Source organism: Pteropus vampyrus, unplaced genomic scaffold (genome assembly GCF_000151845.1).
Source record: "Pteropus vampyrus isolate Shadow unplaced genomic scaffold, Pvam_2.0 Scaffold513, whole genome shotgun sequence".
Taxonomy (NCBI): Eukaryota; Metazoa; Chordata; class Mammalia; order Chiroptera; family Pteropodidae; genus Pteropus; species Pteropus vampyrus.
Window position 1 is genome coordinate 34,801 of NW_011889294.1, and position 18,403 is coordinate 53,203.

General features: G+C 61.6%; 1 protein-coding gene across 1 annotated transcript in view; it reads right to left on the minus strand.

Annotated features, from left to right (window-relative positions):
- Positions 1-6: 6 nt before the first annotated feature.
- PFKFB3 (6-phosphofructo-2-kinase/fructose-2,6-biphosphatase 3) overlaps positions 7-18,403 on the minus strand; it is a 22,986-nt gene continuing 4,589 nt past the window's right edge. The window contains exons 2-15 of the mRNA XM_011383326.2: positions 15,125-15,250; positions 14,181-14,277; positions 13,453-13,519; positions 12,845-12,919; positions 12,440-12,496; positions 10,380-10,504; positions 9,749-9,956; positions 9,368-9,514; positions 9,088-9,192; positions 8,132-8,261; positions 7,478-7,540; positions 7,285-7,349; positions 5,230-5,403; positions 7-327 (exon numbers count right to left, since the gene is read on the minus strand). Of these exons, the coding sequence (XP_011381628.1) occupies positions 280-327; positions 5,230-5,403; positions 7,285-7,349; positions 7,478-7,540; positions 8,132-8,261; positions 9,088-9,192; positions 9,368-9,514; positions 9,749-9,956; positions 10,380-10,504; positions 12,440-12,496; positions 12,845-12,919; positions 13,453-13,519; positions 14,181-14,277; positions 15,125-15,250 (1,487 nt within the window). The 3' untranslated portion in view covers positions 7-279. The remainder of the gene's footprint in view (positions 328-5,229; positions 5,404-7,284; positions 7,350-7,477; positions 7,541-8,131; positions 8,262-9,087; positions 9,193-9,367; positions 9,515-9,748; positions 9,957-10,379; positions 10,505-12,439; positions 12,497-12,844; positions 12,920-13,452; positions 13,520-14,180; positions 14,278-15,124; positions 15,251-18,403) is intronic.

The following is an 18,403-nucleotide window of genomic DNA, read 5'->3' on the forward strand; positions in this document are numbered from 1 at the left end:
GTGGAGGGTCGGGGAGGCGCCAGGCCGGAGGGCGGGGGCAGCGGGGGGCGGGGAGAGCAGGGGGGGGGGAGGCCGGGGCTGCATTTGCACATGCGCACGGGAGAGGCATCCTGGGGTCTCCCGGCCGACGGTCTGGGGGGCAGGGGTTCTCTTTGACCCGAGGCCCCTCTTCCACGCCGTCCGACCCCGTTGGGGGGAAGTCCTGGGGGTCGCCGGCCTCGGGCGGGTGGAGGCGCTGCCTAAGCTGCGGGCGGGAAACGGCGGGATGCGGGGTCCGCCTCACTGCGTCCGCGAGGGGTCCGCGCTGCTCGGGGGGCCCTTCACGTCCTGGGTGCGGGAGAGAAGAGGGCGGGGGAGGGGAGTTATTCTCGCTGCGGACCAGGCTTCCCATGCAGGGGGTCTAAAGCCATGCGACCCCTCCCCCGCCCCCACAGAGCACGCGGGGACAGCTCCGCCCCCCAAACAGGTGCGGTCACCCGGGACCACGGAGGGTGAACCCGGGGTCACGCTGGCGCAGGGCCTCGCAGCAGAGAGCCTGACTCCTGCCTGCAGCAGGCGGGGAGGGCAGGGGGCAGAGCAGGCAGCGCTGCGGCGGGCACCCAAGGGACCCTCGGCCCACGGCCCTTCGGAGCCCCGAGGCCGCCCCAGCCCCGAGAAGTGCCACTAAAAGCAATCCAAGCAGAAGCCTCACCCCCGAGATGCTGGCCAGTATCAATACCCCCTTAAACAAATGTTTTTCAATCAACTGGGAACAGATGATGGCTGCCACCTCACAGCAGCTGTCCTTTACTTAACCTCCTCAATTCGCCCCACCAGAAAGGGAAACAGCTTTAAAAAATGTTCTCTCCTGTTCTGAGTGTCCCACCAAGGCTCTCTTAAAGGGGTGGGCAGAGAGATCTGCAGGGCTCACCCCGGCCCACCCCGCCTCGCAGAACCCAGGCCCCCCCCGCTGCAGAAGCCTCTAGAGCAGAGAACTCCTGCCGGCCCTGAGCCTGCTTTCCGCGGGACCCAGGAGGTGGGGCCAGCCAACCCTCCAACCACAAGGACATCAGGTGCCCCTGTGAGCACGGTGTCCGCTGGGGAGCCCTGCAGCCTCGTAGTCACAGACACCCAGCCAACCAGTGGGGTTGGAGGGCGAGGTGCTGCTGAGTCCATCGGCAGCGGCTGGCTGCCACCCACCCTCAGATACGCCAAGACCAAGGCTCCGAGCACCCACAGACGGATGTGACGCAACACAGGACCACAGACACGGGCTACGCCGGATCATTCACTCGCGGGGCCCCCGGTCAGCACACACGGAGCGGAAGCAGGAAGCCAGAGAGGGGACCGAGACAATGGCGCGGCTCTGGGAAACCGCAGGTCGCCTGGCACAGGGGGTACGGGTCACATACTCCACAATGGCCGGTCCCCACACAGAACGGGGCGCCCCGCGCCACGCAGGGCGGAGGCGCCATGACTCTGAGATGCGGAGTGGACAGAGGGTGGCATGCTCCGAGCCATTTACCTTTCCAAGGTTAGTAAGGAGAAAACTTTGAGAAAATGTGACAGACAGTTCGTCTTTCAAGCATAGTGGGGGAAAAGGAAGAAACATGTTGGAAAAGAAAAACAACACATCTTTAGCAGTATTTTCTTTTCGGCGCGCATTTGAAATTGGAAAATCAAGGACACTTCGGGAACAGGGGGTGGGGGGTGGGGGGCTGCAGGGCACCACGTCTGACTGGGAAACCATGATCACTGGCACCCTCAGGCCACAGCCCCTAAGACCCCAGGGGCCTCCCCTCCCCCGTCGCTTGGTGCTCCTGCTGCTTACTAAAGGGAACCCCACAGGCCTGTGCAGAAGGGACACGAGGCATCAAAACACGGTGGACGTGCCGGACGAGCCCACCAAGTCACAGGGCACGCCTCTCCCCCGGTAACAGCCATCGGCCACCGGCCCAGGCTGTGGGCCAGAGACGCTGCACATGCCACCTTATCAAAACGCCTCATGGCTCTCCTGTCCCCACCTTAAAGGCGGGGACGCTGAAGTCCCAGAATTACATCATCTTGCCCAGAGTCCAAAGAGAGAGGGTAACAGAGCCAAGATCAGACCAGGCTCGGTGTGACATTTTAGGGTCCACAGCCCCAGACATGGGCTCATGCTCCCGGGCTGGGCTGGACACTGGGACCCCCATGGAACGTAGGTGTGAAGGGTGCAGAGGAAACACATCTGGACTGAACTGGAGGGAGTCTAGCCAAAGGTGCCATTAGCCTTGAAGACGGGCAAGTTCAACCTTAGATGCGGGGGAAAGTGCCCAAATGGCCCCCTCCCAGCAGGAAGATCTCCCTCCTGGCAACATCAGGCTCCGGGTCATAAGGAGCAGGAGACGCACAGGTGCAAAACCGGAAGGCTCCAAACCCAAAGGTGAGTCTTCCCATGAGGAGAGCCGCTGATCTGGAACGTTCTGTGTGCAAGGCCCGCCTTCCAGCGGCTGTTCTCCCTGAAGCCTGAATGTCATGGACAGGTCCAGCAGTAAGTAAACGCACCATGGCCCCAGGAAGCAGCCTCATGGGACAGGCCGCAAGAGCCAAAGAGGAACACACAGCCGCGGGCCGTGCCCCGCCGGCCGCGAGCGCCAGGAGCCCTGGACAGGGCAGGTGGACGTGGCTGGGCTGTTCCGACAGCGGCCCGGAGGAGGCAGGCAGCCTTCAGGGCTGGGACACCCGGTCGAGTCTCGGTTCTGCCACCGATGGGTGGATCGCTGTGGGCAAGCGACTTACCCTCGGCCCCCTGTCTGATAAACGGGGACAGTACCTGCCCTGCCAACGTCCTGGGGTCATTTTAAGGACCAAAGACACAGCACATGGGCAAGCACGTGTTCCGTGAGCTGTAAAGCATGACAAAACACGTTTCACTTACAGGGTGACGTCTGACCCAAGCACGCTGCCAAGAACAAGCCACGCTTGAGCTTAGCGGGCCAAACCCAGGCCCTTTCCACCTCTGCATGAATTAATTAGTCGAGGTGCCCCGAGCACCCACAGGGAGCCCGGCGGGCTGGGGAGGGGGATACCGCATGGTGGCTGTGACTAAAACAGCAACACAAGGCCACACGTGGTTCCTGGTGAGGTTGGGGACCACCGGGGCAGTGGGCAGTGGAAATGCTCAGTACCAGCAGCCGCTCTAGCGGACACTTAACCGGAACTTTCTGCAGGGAGCTCCGGTGAAAGCAAAGGGGAAGCCCAGCGGGGGTGACGTGGAGGCCGCTCCCGCTCCTGAACGTGACCGTGAAGACGTGACCGTGAAGACGGGGCAGGTTCCGTCCGGCACGGGACGACCTGATCCAGAGCGATGGTCTCCATTTAGACCTCTCTGGAGTGTGGGGTCCTGGAGCCCCCCAGAGGGGGGACCCCAGCCAGAGCAGGAGGGAAAAGCTGCAGGGCCTCTACCTGTGCTGCAGCCTAGGCCTTGGGCTCAGTTTCCTCTCAAAATGGAAGGGGCTCTCCCAGGGGGACACACACCCTCAAGTCAGCGGCGGCAGGCATGGGCCAGGCCAGGGGGCAAGACAAGGTTTGCTACCACAGCGACCGAGGACCCCGAGGGGGCGAGGAGGGGCCAGCTGCAGCGGCGGCAGCGCCAGGACGCAGAGCGAACAGCCGGGCCAGAGTTGCTTCTTGCGTCCTCTGCTAAAACTCGTGAATCCCCTCGTCCCTCCTCCCGCCTTCAAACTGCACAAAAACTGTCATCGCTCTCGACGTTTCAACAGGCAGGAAGCCAAACTGGCAAGCAAGAAGTAGGTGCGAGCATCAAAATTATTCAGAGAAATATACTTACAAACAGGCTTTCCCTAGCAAAGGCTGCAGAGAGAAAAGGTGGAGAGAGAGAGAGAGGTCAGTAAAGGGACAGGGGACAGGGCCCGAGGCATTTGAAACCAAGACATCCTCTGTGGGGACCCTCCCAGCCAGGCCCAGCCGATGGCGGCTTCCAGACTCCCTGACGATTCAGCTCGGCAACCCCGAAGGACTGTCCTGTCAAAGTCAGGGGAACCCTCTGCCATGCACCCTCTGTGACTCGGGGTGGCACAGCCCGGCGCACCACCCAAGCCAGCCCAGGCCAGTCCCCCAAGCGTCTGTGACAGTGGCCTCTGCACATCTGCTACGACCCAGAGTTCACAGCAAAACAGAATGGCAGAGAGACACTACTTCCGTTCCCAGTCTTCATTAAAAATACCTCTAATTTTAGACCCGAAAGGAGCAGCGATTAGACACCTCGAAGCCCTCACTTCAGAGGATAAGGAGACTGGTGGCCGGGGAAGGGGAGGGGGGATGCAAGCCGACGATAAATCCCAAAACTTAGAGCCAGGGCGACACCCAGTCTGCAGCAGGTGCTGCTCCCCGTTCCATAGGGGGGAACCGAGGCCCAGGGAGGTCCAGCCGCCCGCACGAGGCCGCACAGCACTGGCCCACGTCACACCGCCAGACACCGCCAGACTCAAATGCACTTCGCGGGGGACGCAGGAGTTTGCAGGCCTCGGCGCTGAGCTCATAAACAAACCGATTCACAGCCGTGATCTATTTGTAAGAGACCAGGCCTGGTGGCTGGCAGGGGGCCGGCGGCGGGGGGTGGGGGGGGACCCAGATTTGTGCCTGGAGATTACTACGTCTCACACACTGGCAAAGATTCTTGGCTGTTGTTGAAGAAAAAAATGGTTTTCTGAAAATAAATCTTAATGCCCAGCAGCCAAAATCTTTCAGCGAATAAATCTAGTTGGTTTTTTGCCGTCTGGTTTTTTCACTACGAGCTGTGTGAGAAAGTGGCCATTTCCGGGCCATCCAGCCCTGCAAGCCCCGGCTGTCACCGGGCCTGGCGGGTTCCGGGCGAGGACACTCTCTAGGGGCCCCTCCCACTACTACAGTGGGCCGCAGAGAAGCCCCTGGCCCAGAGCGGCACGGAGACTTCCAGACCAGGGGCTGCATGCAACTCTGGTTTAGAAGAACCTATCCGTGGATGTGAATGCGACACGGCCGCTGTGCCGCCTCTTCCGCTCTCCCCAATTCGGCTAGTGGACGTGGCCCCCTCAGGAAGCTCGTGCACACTCACGGCCACGGTCAGGGAGGGCCTGACGTGTCCCCCCAGGGAGTCCCCACCCACCCGCACGCAGGCCTGGGTCTGAGGCCGCAGCCACACCCACCGGCGTGGTCTCCTCCCCTCCCAGACACAGGACACGGCGGCGAGGAAGGCAGGGGCTGACGCACTTGTCCGGGCAGCTGTGTGGGCACCTCCGGGGACAGGCAGCTGGGCAGCGCAGCGGAGGCAGAGGCCACATGCTCCTCAAAGCTGTTGATGCGAGGCTTTTTGGTGGGCTCAGGGCTGGCTAGTGGGGTGACACTATTGCGTCTCATGAGTGGGTTAGGTCCCTTCTTTGCATCCTAAGCGAGACAAAGACAAAAGAGAGAAGGCGACAGTTACAAGGAAAGGGGAGGTAAATAAGCCAAAAAAAAAAAAAAAAAAAATCAACACCAAACAAAAGGTGTCTCTCGGCTTCTGGGATTTCCTGATACGACAGGACCGACCACGGTGAATGGCCCTGTGACCACAGGGCTGCCATTTGCCCTGTGTCTCCCGGTCGGCGAGATCGGGGGTGGTCTCCTCCCAAGCCCCTTTTCCAGATCATTCCAAGACACACACTGGGACAAACACAACATTCACAAAACAGGTGGGAGGAGATGAGCAGGACAAGTTCTGCAGTCAGTCGTAGCTCGCAAGGAGGTGGGACAGAGGGCCTCCAGCCTCCAAGGAGGGGACTGGAGGGGAGCGGCTGGAGGGGAGAGGCCCAGGGGAGAGGCCCGGGCGAGAGGCGGCATTAACCACTGAGGGGACAAGCCGACAGGAGGGCAGGGAGGAGGAGGTGTCGGCGCTGGACTCTGTCCTCGGCGACAATCCTGGCTGACCGCAAGCCAGGATCTGCAGAGACATGGAACCGGCCCTGAGCCCCCAAGCTGCGCCCGGCTCGGGGCAGGAAAGGCGGGCTTCAAAGGGCCCAAGAGACCACAGACACAGAAGACCGGAGTGGCAAGTGGCAACGCGCCTGGGGCGATGGGATCTGAAGTCCCCCTGGCCTGTCACTCCGTGGCTCGTGGCCCAAGGAGCCCGAGTCAAGGTCTGTCTCAACCAAGACCCTGCATGGTGAAGCGTTGAGACCATCGGAGCCCAGTTCGGCCCAACCCTACTGCTGGAGGGTCCGGCGGGAGGCTGCTCCTCACAGAGCCGCAAGAGACGCAGCACCCACCACCCACATGTACAGAAGGGGCCGTCACGGAGCCGAGGGACGCCGTCCTGTGTTCCAACCAGCCAGGCAAATGCCGCCGGAAGCCGGATTCTAATGCCAAAATCTCCTGGCCACGCTCCCTGGGAGTGGGAGTCTCCTAAGCGGACGGGACTGGCACACTCGGTGTGAAAGTGTCGGGCTGATGCCGGCAAAGCACCGCGTCTGGACAAAGCAAACTCCGACTTCTTTTCACAACGGACGCCTGGGCGGACATCTGGGAGACCCGGCCAGGCTGGCCACCCGATCTCGGACCGCATCCCCAAGGCGGGTAGCCGATGCCACCGGGCACCGGGGCCTCCTGAAAACCCTGGCACCCGCCACCCCTCGTGTCTCTTCACGTCCACTCCCTGGCTCACTGTGCTCGCCTCCTCGGCAACCCTGAGCCCACGTGCACACGGCCGACTGAGCGAAGCCGCCGATGCCGCTTCGAACTGCTACGAACAGATACTACGCTTGACCTTGGCCAAAAGGCCGAGGAGCGATGCTGAGGCTGCTTTCACCCCTAACTCTGGAGCGGGAAAGTGTTAGCTGTCCCAGAGGACGAGGCAGCAACGACTGTGCTGTGCGGCTATGTTTAAGAGCAGGATGCGTCTTCCTCTTTAATGTTCACTCCTTGGGTCAAGGAAGAATGGAGAAAGGAAGCATGGAAAGAGAGAGAAAAAGAAGAGGTCAAGAAGCCACGAGAAAGACGGGACAGGAGCCCAGGATGCGGAGAAAAGAGCGGGAGAAAGTCGCCCGGGCCCCCCGAGTTCCAAGAAAACGCCCCGCGAGAACCCGCTGAGCGACGCGCGTCGGCACGCACAGGCACGCAGAGGCGCGCACAGGCACGCACAGGCGCGCACAGGCACGCACAGGCGCGCACAGGCGACGCGATCGCGGGGCCTCCCGGGAGCCCCAGGCATCGGGGCTGTCACTCGACAGACCTCGGGATGGAGCACAGGAGGGGGACCGGCGGGGGACCGGCGGGGGAGCTCACACGCACCTCTGACCTCTCCCGGTGTGTGTTCACTGACTCCACGTTCAGGTAGATGGACTCTACGCGGCAACCTGGGCGAGGGTGGCGAGAGACCGATCGGCTTCTGGTTACAGGGGACAGGCCGCCTACAGCCCCACGGCCCCCAGGAGCCACCGTCCCAGGGGGGCAGTCTCGGCAGGGGCTGTGTCGCCATACTCACCGTAAGCGACGGGCGTCAGTTTCAGGACGGTGTGAAGGGGGCATTTCAGGTAAGGCATCTCCTCTGGAAAGAGGAAGGGCGCCATGATTAGGTGTGGGGCTCGAGGATGGCCATCCATGGCCCCCAGTGAGAGTCTGCCACGACAGTGCCCTCGGGGCCCCGGCCGGGCAGGGGCGGCGCCCCCCACCCCCCACACAAGGCAGATGGCCTTAGAAAAGACACCTAGCCTGAAGAACAAAATCAAAACAAACCCCAAGCCCACCTTCACACAAAGAGAGTGAACAAAAAGTGACTCCCTCAACAATTCGGGTGTGTCGGGACTCAGCTGGGCCTCGGGCAGACGCAGACTTAAGTTTCAAGTTAGTTTTCTGGGCTGTCTGCTTCTTACAGGTGAGCTGAAGAGCAGAGCTGGCCCCTGCCCACGGACGGGCCCTCAGGGGGCTCCCGCACGAAGCCATCGTGCATCACGTGTGCTCTGAGGTCTCCCAGGGGAGGGCAAGGAAGGACAGGGCCGTGCCACCCCAAACCCAGAGGCTAGATGTCCTCCTTTCTGCCAGGGGCTGCACCCGGCTCCCGTCCCCCAACCCCGAGGATGCTTCGGAGGACAGCGCCTCCTGTCCCCCGACCCTGAGAACGCTTCGGGGACAGCGGCACCTGCACTCTTGTCCAGGAAGTAGGCCAAGAGGCAACGCAGGACGGCCTGGTGACAGATGACCAGCACGTTCTCCTGGCGCTCCAGCTCCATGATCACCGGCTCCAGGCGCTGGACCAGGTCCTGGTAGGACTGCAAGATGGACGACAGGGTGCCGCATGGAGCAGGAGCACGAGCCACCTCGGCCGCCCCCAGTGCAACCCAGAGAACACCCGTCGGCCGACCGCTCAGCACCCGCGTGTGTGGGTGCTGCCGCCTCAGGGTGCCAGGGGGCCTCCCGCAGCCTCAGAGTCAGAGGGCGTCCCCGCTCGGCGAGAATGTGGGGGAGCAGTCCTCCTACGGGGCGTAAACCTACGTCCTCGCCCCCATGGCTCCGCCCCTCTCCTGACCCTCCCCTCTGCGCTGGGGAGTCAGGAAGCTGCGCCTGTCACACGCTGCAACTGTGACCCAAGTGGCAGCAGCAGCCAGACGCAGAAGACCATGTAGCACACGGCCCCACTCAGGTGAGCGGTCCACAGCAGGCCCCTCCAGAGACAGACTCGTGGTCGCCGGGGCTGGGGCTCGGGGGACTGGGGCTGGGGCTCACAGACGGGTGTTTTTTGGCATGATGGAATGGTCTAGAATTATCTAGAATTAGAGGCGAGGATCTTATGGTGTTGGGGATATACTAAACACCACTGGATTGTATACTTTCAAACGGTGAAAACGGTTAACTTTACATTATGGGAATATTATCTCCATAAAAAAATTTTTAAAGAAGGGGTAGGACTATCTATGGCTTTCGAGACCGGCAAGGCCCGCACTCACACTGGTCCGCCTGCTATCCCCCTTCCTGCCCTTACTGACCAGGTCCCAGAGGCTGAGGGCCAGGACGAGACAAGGGGACAGCGCCGCGGGCTAGAGGGAACTGACATAGATGAGCCGCACATGGGGCGGGGGGCGCAGGGCACACACGCACCTCCCCAGTGGGGTACCGGTAGTAGTACTTGTCTTGCTCGCGCAGGGCGTACTCCTCAGGATAGGTGTCCTTGATCTCCTCATAGGTCATCTCCTCACAGACACCCTGGAGGGAACACCCAGGGGTCACGCGAGGGAAGCAGCACCCCACGGCCACCTCCCTGGGCCACACGCGCCCGCGGGTCTCAGGGCCCCCGGGGTTTCCAGCAGAGGGGGCGGGAAGAGGCCCCCCTGCGCGGTCGCCCCACCCCCCCAACAGCCTGCGGGGACCCGGGACCCACAGCATCGATCTCGTTCAGCGCCTTCCACTGCTCGTAGGGCAGCTGCAGGGCCTCGGCCGTCTGGATGGCGCTCTTCAGCTGGCTGGTCCACACCTTGAGGTCCTTCAGGTTCTGCTCCTCCACGAATTTGCTCAGGGCGCTGGCAAACTGGGGGCGGGGCGACAGGGGCGCACTCTGGGCTCCAGGCTCCTGTGCCCCCCGGGGAAGCAGCGCGGGCTCTTCCCACTGGCACTAGGGACGGTCACTCTAATCTCGTTCGAATGGCGAGGAGCCCCCCACACCCTCCCCACGGCCCGGAGACCCTCGGTGTCCACACACACACACACGCACAGACACGCATCCGCGGGGACACACGCCCCCAGCCCTCGGCCCCACTCCTACCTTCCTGCCCCTGCTGGACAGGCCCGAGTCCCCTCCGATCCTGCCGTGGAGGTTGTGCTCGCTCTCGCCGTGCCGGCACAGGTAGATGGCACGGGGCTGCACGTGGATGTTCATCAAGTAGTACACGATGCGGCTCTGCACGTGGTCCTGCACTCTGTTCACCAGGAACCGCCGGCCCACGTCGATCACCTTGATCAGGGACAGGTCTCTGCGCGGGAAGGTGGCTGCGGATCAGGGCCCTGCCTGGGGCACGGCCGCACAGCCTGCTGCCCGCAGAGCGCAGTGCCAGGCCGGCGGCCCCGGGAGGGCAGACCACACCTGTTTTCTCTGACCGTGGGAGTATGAGTGTGGGCGTGTGGGAGGGAGGCTGCTGACCCCCCAGGAGTAGGGGAGAGAAAAGCAGGAGGTTGCAAACAAAATGAGACTGGGCTCAGGTGTCCCCTTCCCACACTTCCGCCCGCTCAGCAGCTGAAGCAGTCACACTGAACGTGCAATCAAGGAACTTCTGGAAAAGGCAGTTTAAAAGAGAGTTCACAAACATATCGCCAGGAGCGAATGCTTTGTGAGAACACCGAGGAAGCACAGAGGCCAAAAGCAGGTGATTCAGAGTGTGTCGCCTCTTGGGCATTACCTGTCACATTGATCGGGGTCGAGGGGCTGATAGCTGGCTTCGTAGCAACTAATTCTCTTCATGAAGTCGTCCATGGCTTCTGCTGAGTTGCAGTCTTTGTAATCCGGGCTGGAGATTTTCACTTCCTGTAACACCACAAAGGGGCAGCTGATGAATCACGCTGGAAGGCTTTCTGCTTAGCTGAAGCAGGATTTGGAGCTGGCAGACGGGGAAAGCACAGCCGGGCTCAGAACAACGATGATCCGGCCCGGCATTTAGGAGGAAAGATGTGCAGCGGGGTCGAGTCACAGCAGGACGGCTACACGGGGGCGGGGGACACACCCCAGCAGACAGAAGATCGCTGCCTGACAGGAAGGAGACAGGAAACCCACAAGGTTCTCATGACACCTCTGAATAGGCCGCGACTGGGGATCAATCCAGCAGCCCAGTCACCCCCAGACAGCCCAGCCCTCTGTTCGGCCAGGTTCTGCGTCCCCGTCTGCAACTTCCCCAGGTGGAGGGCAGGCTGTCGGTTAGCCGAGGTGCACTCGGGGGGCCGTGGGTGAGGCCCCCAGCGTGTGTGTCAGGCAGGACCCTTCCCCACCACCGACAGACGGACGGGGAGGCGCACACTTGTAACTGGCCCCCGACTAACGCTTCCCTGCCCGGCCGGGCCGAACCTTCCAAGGTTTGTGCTCACGGGAGGGAGACACAGCAGCCCAGCCCTCGGGCCTGCCACCACCACCCCCACCACCACTCCACCACCCTCCAGCCCCATAAGTGGACAATTGGTCTGAGCCACCTGGCAGATGTTAGCGGAACTCAGACTTTTATCCTCCCAGCAGCTACTGTGGGGCGAAGAGAGGCAGCTACTCTTCCAAACCCCAGGTTCAGTGGGCACTCGGTGTTGCGGGGTGCAGAGCTCCGGTCTGGGGAGATGGACAGTGGGGACGGTGGCACAGCCACGTGCACTTGCTGAGCACCACAGAAATGCACCCCTGAAAACAGATCCCTCGCCCCACCGGCACAGCCAGCCGCACAGAGAGCACAGAGGAGAGGCAGCAGCCGCCCGGCCGCGTGAGGCTCTGCACACCGAGGGTGCGCGTGACGCAGCGTGTTAACAGAGACAGGAAGTGAGCTCCGGGCCGAGTGCATGGCCACTGACTGCCGGGGACAGGTGACCTCGCAGAACCGAGCCGAAGAGATGCAGCCGAACCCTCTGAGCCTCTGCCTTCGGACCCGTCAAGACTAATCGGGACCGATTTCCCACACTTTGAATCGCCCTTCCGGAAAGATGAGCTCGTCTCTTAGAAACGCTTGGAATATTCCCGCCACCTTGGAGAAGAGGCCCAGCGCCAGGGGCCGATGAGCCCCGCGGCCCTCCGCAGAGGCGCTCTGCCCGCGGCAACGCCCGCGTCCCCAAACGAGAACCATCCTATTGGCGATGTATCTGAGCCCGACAGAAAATCATCTGCGACCCGAGACGGTGACGTGTGGTCAGGTCTTGACAGTGACCCTTTCTACTTATGACATATTACTATCCCGGGATGAAATCTAAGAATGCGACAAATGCATCGAATTAAACTGCCAACTATGCTGTTTATCCGAGTCCCTCCCCTTGTCACAGATTGTGGATGCCTCAGCAGAAGATAGATTTAGCACTCCCATGCTCCCCAAACTTGGGAATGCTGCCTTTATCCTGCTGAGTCCTATGCCCCTTATCAACACACAGCCATCCACCTCCCAGGGCCCTTAACAGCAAAAGAGACCAGCCTGCTTCCTGGAGGGGTGACCTGCCCTTGGCCCCAAGCAGCCCCATCCCCATCCCCATCCCCACCCAGAGCTGCCGCCCCTATTCAGGTCCCCTGCTTGACCTCACATCCCACGGAGACTGCTTTCTGCCGACTGACCGACAGGACCCGGTGCGAAGCCAGCTCAGGTCCGAGAACGCCCCCCTAAGCACAACACAGCTCTGCACTCCCAGCCGCCGGGGCCCAACCCCGAAAAAAACAAACCCCCGCAGGAAAACCCGCCCCCCCCCCGGGGCCCGGGAACTGCCTGGGGGTCTGGCATGGCCTTACCATGATGTTCGAGGCGACGACGGTGGGGTCATCGCACACGGACTCGATGAAGAACACCTGGGGAGGGAGGCGGGGGCGGCAGCCGCGTCAGGAAACCACTGACCGGGGACGCGGAGGGCCAGCTCCGGCAGCGCCACGTGACCCCCGTGTCCGAGGAGGGGCCACCACTCTCGAATCCCCGAGACAGAAGAAAAGGGGCCGCCTGCCCAATCAGATCCTTCCCCAGTCAAGACACGCTTCGCCCCCCAGCCCCGCCCGTCAGGGTCACCCCCACGGGCGCCCGCCAGGAGGTGGGCAGGACGAGGGGACAGTGGGAAGAGGAGGGACGAGTGTGAACCGGTCCGTTTGGAGGGTTTCCCGCCCTTCCTCCTGAGCGCTCCGGGCGGGGCCGGCAGGTCGGCTCACCTTGAAATTGTTTTCTTTGGCAAAATGAAGGATCATGTGTCTCCTCTCTCTGGTCGTATTGGTGGCATCGAAAACCTGACAGGGAGGAAGAAAGCGGGCCGTGAGGGGAACCCACGCTGGACTTTAGCCGCGTCGGCCACACCACAGAGGCCGGGCCTGTCCCTTCCTAGTGGAAGCCAAAAACAGCGGCTCCAGAGAGGCTGCGCCCGGCCCGCGGCCCTCCCCGCCTCCCCCCTTCCCCCGCCACACTCAGGGATGGAAGGGGACGGACGGTGATGGCCCTTAAAACAAAGGAACGAGTGACAGTGACAGGGGAGGGTGCACGTGGCTGCAGCCACCCCAGGTCCAGCATGCCTTGCAGGGGTGCCAACCGCACGCAGAGGAGGGGTGCAGGGCACACTGGCCGGCTGTGCCCCCCGCCCTGACCTCCGTCCCGTGTCCCTGTGCTGTCCAGCCACCTGCTTCTCCCAACTCTCGGGCCAGAGGACCTGTCCCTATTTGAGGGGTCCCCACCACGCCACTGCTCAGGCCAGTGTCTCTGTTTCACTCTGTCCAGGGTGCCATCCCACCACGGGATTGGAGACGGAGCCGTGTACCCCAAAACTTACTGAGATCTGGCCCCCTTCCTTCGTCAGGTAAGCTTTGACGTCTCTCAAGGCAGCCAGGGCGCACTGCCTGGGACACACGGAAAGAGCGCAGGCATCAGGGCCCACCCACCCCAGGAGACGCCCGGCACCCCCGCACCCCAGGGGCCGCAGCGCCCGGCTGTGCTACCGCGGGCCTGCTCGGGCTGACCAGGCCCCGCTGGCCCAGGGACACCCCGTCAGAGCCCCACAGAGGGCCATAGTCACTCCCCGAAGCGCTGCTCGTGCCTGCACGGTGAACCCCGGGACCTCTGAGGAACCCACGCCCAGGTCCTGCCCAGGTCGCACGGACTGGCCCAGGGCGGGCCTGGTGCCAGGTCCCTTCCCACCTCCCGGGTGACTCTAAAGTGCAGCCAGGGCTGGACGTCATCACACTCGGGTTTCAGGATCACCTCGGGCTTAAAAAAGTGCTTTCTCGTGTGAACAGCTGATTTTCCACGAAAGCGGTTGTGTTCGTTCTTAATAACAAGACCGTGTTGTTGATCCGCATCACGTCAGCTGCATTAGCCCGTCTGGGAGCCGATGGGAGCAGCGTGTCTCACAGATGCCAGGAGACGCCCTAACGCACGCGGCAGTGGGGCCACCGGCAGTGGGGGCACACCCCAGGCCAGCTTCCTCGTCCCCTCACCGAACCCCGCTTCCGGAAGCAAAGCGACCCCCAGCAAGGGCCTGCCCGGCGGCACGGGCCTTACCTGCGGACCCTCATGGCCTCCTCGTTGTCCGGGCGGAAGAAGCTGTAGGAGCTGTACTGCTTCACGGCCTCGCGACGGTACTCTCCGACATTGAACACTGCGACGGGCGGGGACAGGGGACGCTGAGCTGGCCGCCGGGAGGAGGCGGGCCACTCGCGGCTGGGCACGTTCCCCCAAAAGGAGAACAAGCCTGCACACGCACGCCCACTGGAGTGCGATGCTGGTAAGACGTGGAAACCAGAAAACGGACCCCCTTGTCCCGTGCCTTCATCCACCTGCAAGAGCCGGGGCCCCTGGACCGGGCGTGGCTCCCAGCCGCCTGCTTTTCTGCAGGTTGTCCGCTGCAGCCCAGTCCCCCGGCCAGCCTCGCAAGGTCAGGGGCTGGAGGCTGAGGCTGTGAGAACAGGTGGCAGTCACACGTCTAGTGAACACGGGGGCAGTGGTTTCTGCCAGCGATGCCCACCACGGCCGGGTCTAACTCAGTCACCCACTGACGCAGCAGCCTGCGACCCCGAATATTCACTCCCTGTGCCAGGCACCGCGCTGGGCACAGCAGGGGACAGCGATGTAAAATCAGTCCCTGGCCTCCAGGCGTGTCCCAGATGGCTGGACAGACCAGGGAGGGACTCATAAAATCTGATCGATGGCTCGGAGCCCTTTACGACAGTCAGCAGAGCGACGTCCTAGCAACTGAGCGCTCCGGGAACGTGAGGGACAAAGACCAGCACGGACCGCGGTGGCAGAGGAAGCTTCCTGGAGGAGCCGAGTGGGGGCTCAGGGGGCTCAGGGTGGCGGGAATCACAGAGCGGCCAGTGGGAAAAGACCCCACCGCAAAGTAAGGGTGTGTGCAGCGCGGCGGGTGACAATATGGGGGCTTTTTGGGGGGATGGGGAGTAGGGTCACAGCAGGGACTGTGACCACCTGGCCTTGGGGCCCAGGCTCACCTTTCGTGGGGACGCCAATCCAGTTGAGGTAGCGAGTCAGCTTCTTGGAGATGTAGGTCTTTCCCCGGGCTGGCAGGCCCACCATCACGATCACCGTGGGGGAGTTGGTCAGCTTCGGCCCACAGGCTGTGGGGGGGAACAGACAGGGGCGGCCAGAGATGAAGATGAAGCAGGCCTACTTCCTGCCCACCTCGTGGTCCAGCAAGACCAGCGCCCCCTGGTGGCCGGAGCCCCGCCTCGGGGGTCTCACTTCGCAGCTCCCTCCAGCTTCCAGGTGACGCCCCCTCCCCAGTCAATCTGGAAAGAAGCCAATCATCAACGTCCCTCCCAGTCTCCAGCCCGTTGGTCTGAGTGACCTTCCTAAAAAACTTTTATTTTAAGAAGACAATTTTATTTACATTTACTTAAATTAATCGGAGTAACATTGGTTAACAAAATAATGTAGGCAAGGAAGGTGATTTTAAAAAGTGGGAGTCTGTCAAACGAAAGTAGGTCAGGGACTCCAAACGCTGCCCTACCCTCCCCGCCACAGGGCGACAGACACATTCCTTTGTCCCTGGGACTGACTCTCCTGCCCTTTTCTGCTCCTCGCCTGCCCACTGCCTAGTTCTGAGTGACAGCAGGCCGAAGGCATGGCGGGTCACGGGGTCCCACGCGCTCCCGGGCAGGGGAACCCAGAAGGTCGTGCCTGTGAACCTCCTCCTGGCTTCGCTGAACTACTGTCCCACGTCCCTCGGAATCCCAGTAAGACGACACACCGGGGAGAGAGGCTCTTCACTGCGTCTTAAGAAGGCAGCCACAGAGCCCTGGACGTTTAAGGGGCAGTGTCTCCTTGGCTGGCATCTTGCCCCCAAAACCCTGACACCTTCAGGTGACTCCAGCATCCTGGTAATGAGTGTTCGTAAACCAGGGACCACCTGCTGAGAGCAAGAGACTGGCCACCTGCCCACCCCCCGGCTGCCATGGTCAGCCCCGCGTCCCCCACCAGACACGCAGCACTGCCCCCTGGGCACCAGGCACACGGGTGCAGGCAAAGCTATACAGCTGCACCCCAAATCTAGGCAGACGTCGTCATGTTTAGACAGATGCTTTATCTGAAGGAAGATGCCTATCTTACGCTGGACGGTCCCCACGCAGTCCTGCACTCAGCCTGCTGAACAAGCCGAGGTCGGCTGTCCAAACGGCCAGCACACTATTCTAGGGCCCGCCCCCGGACCTGTGGCTGGCGGCAAGGAGGAAGCACAACACACAGCGACCGGTTCTTTCATGTGTCTTGACCATCAGTGACTTTCTCCGTGCAGAGTGAGGAGGTGGAGGAGGACAGGCAGTCAGGAGGCCAGGAGACATTCAAGGGCCACGAAAGCCCTGGGCTGGGGCCCCCCAGCTCCCCGTGGCCAGGAACAAACGAGCGCCTCGAAAACAGAGGCGTTTCCCTGCCCCCGCGTGAGCACACGAGGGAGGCAAAGACGCCACGGGGCACACGGAGAACGGTGACGGTCTCCCTGAACACCAGCGGGGACGAGACGCACCCTGCTGCATGCACTGCGGCAGCGGCAGGTGACACGTGAGGAGAATGTTCTTACTTGTGCCCCACCACCATCCCCCCTCTACTAATCCTCCCCCCACAAACCACGGGTTTTCCACTGACCTTATCTGATGTCCCCGCCAAGCAAGCCTCTGCTCCGAGAGCATCCAGACATGCACAGAGACAGATGGGGACACGCACACACGCACACATGCACGCACACACAAAGGCCACCCCCTGCACGCCTCAGAGCTGAGCACGAGCACGGACTACTCTGGCTGGATCCATGCCAAAGAAGTGGAGACAGAGGCTGACTGATTCATCAAATTGCAGATGGGCACCACTCTCCGGGAATCACACGCACAGATCTTCAGATCTCTGGCGGCGAAAGCCACAAAGACGTGGCAGAGTCACCCTCTTAAGCCAAAAATTCAGGCCGAATCTCAAACTGAAATAAACCACCGAGCCTTTATTTTGCAAAGCAGAAGTCATTCTTCCTATGGCTTTGGCTTCCTGCAGAAGACTCAAAGGAGCTCCCCAGGGACTGCCAAAGGTGCCAGCCGCTGTCCCTCCGCCCAGGTGTTCCTGGGTCTCCAGGCGAGCAGGGGATCCACAAACCATTTGGACCAAGCCTTCAAGTCTTACTCTCCTCCATCACTCCCCTTTCTTTCATAAAGTCACGGCAGGTCCCAGGCGCCGTCTCGGTCCTATAATCACCTGCCCTGCCTCAGTTCCCCGCAGACCCTCAGGCTCTTCTTCTCTACGGCCCTTTTTGACCCACCCAGCTCTCATCCCATCCATCCTCCCGGAGCACGCTGCCTTTTCCCCCTCTCCACCGGCCCAGGGACTAGTATGGAGTTTAACACAGGATTTTCCAAAAAAGTACGTGTGTGTTTCATTGCATCTTGTATACGTGTTTAATATTTGAACTCCTTTTTGACCAAAAAAAAAAAAAAGTTTCTATACTTAGATGTATTGAGATGTCAACTCAGATGTCAATGCAAACGTGTACGTGGGATGTGCACCCATTCCCTCCGTCAAAGGCGTGAGGGACGACCGCGGGGTTAACAGGACATAAACACCTTCATCGCAGCTCGGGGGCGGGCACTCAGGCTAAAAGTGTCATCCGTGGTTAAAGCCATCACTTGAGTAAGAGCTCGAGGAACGTCGCCAAGTTCTGGGAGCTCACCCTCAACTCCCCAATGTCACTCACGCGCTCAAGGACACACCACAGGTGCTGGGTGCCCTGTGAGCACAGAGCTTACATGGACACGACCCCTGTGCCGAGAAGCGGCTGGTCTGGGGCGGAGGACGACAGACAGTACACAAGCCAACAACGCACACGGCGTGACGAATGCTGTGATAATAGCACAGCACGCGTCCCCTAGGGAGCGCTGGCCCTGCGGCCCGGGGCGACCGTGGGGGCGGGCTTGGGGCGGGCTTGCACTGGGCAGCCCGGGCGAGTGTCCCTGAGTAGCCCGTGAGCTAGACCCGGCTGTGTACGGCCAGCTGCCTCGTTTCATTAGTATATCACGCACTCTGGTTCCCTGCACGTAAGTGGACACGGGAAAGCAAACGATAACCAGGAGCCCAGTTAGTGAGTGCGGGGAGAGGCATCTGTGGTGGCCGGAGCAGCCAGTCCTGGAAACGGACAGCCAGACCGACGGGCCGCCACTCCATTTCCAGCCCTGTGACCCGGATTAAGCCGCCAGCCTCTCTGATAATGTGTAATGCGCAGCTGTCCCCACCCACTG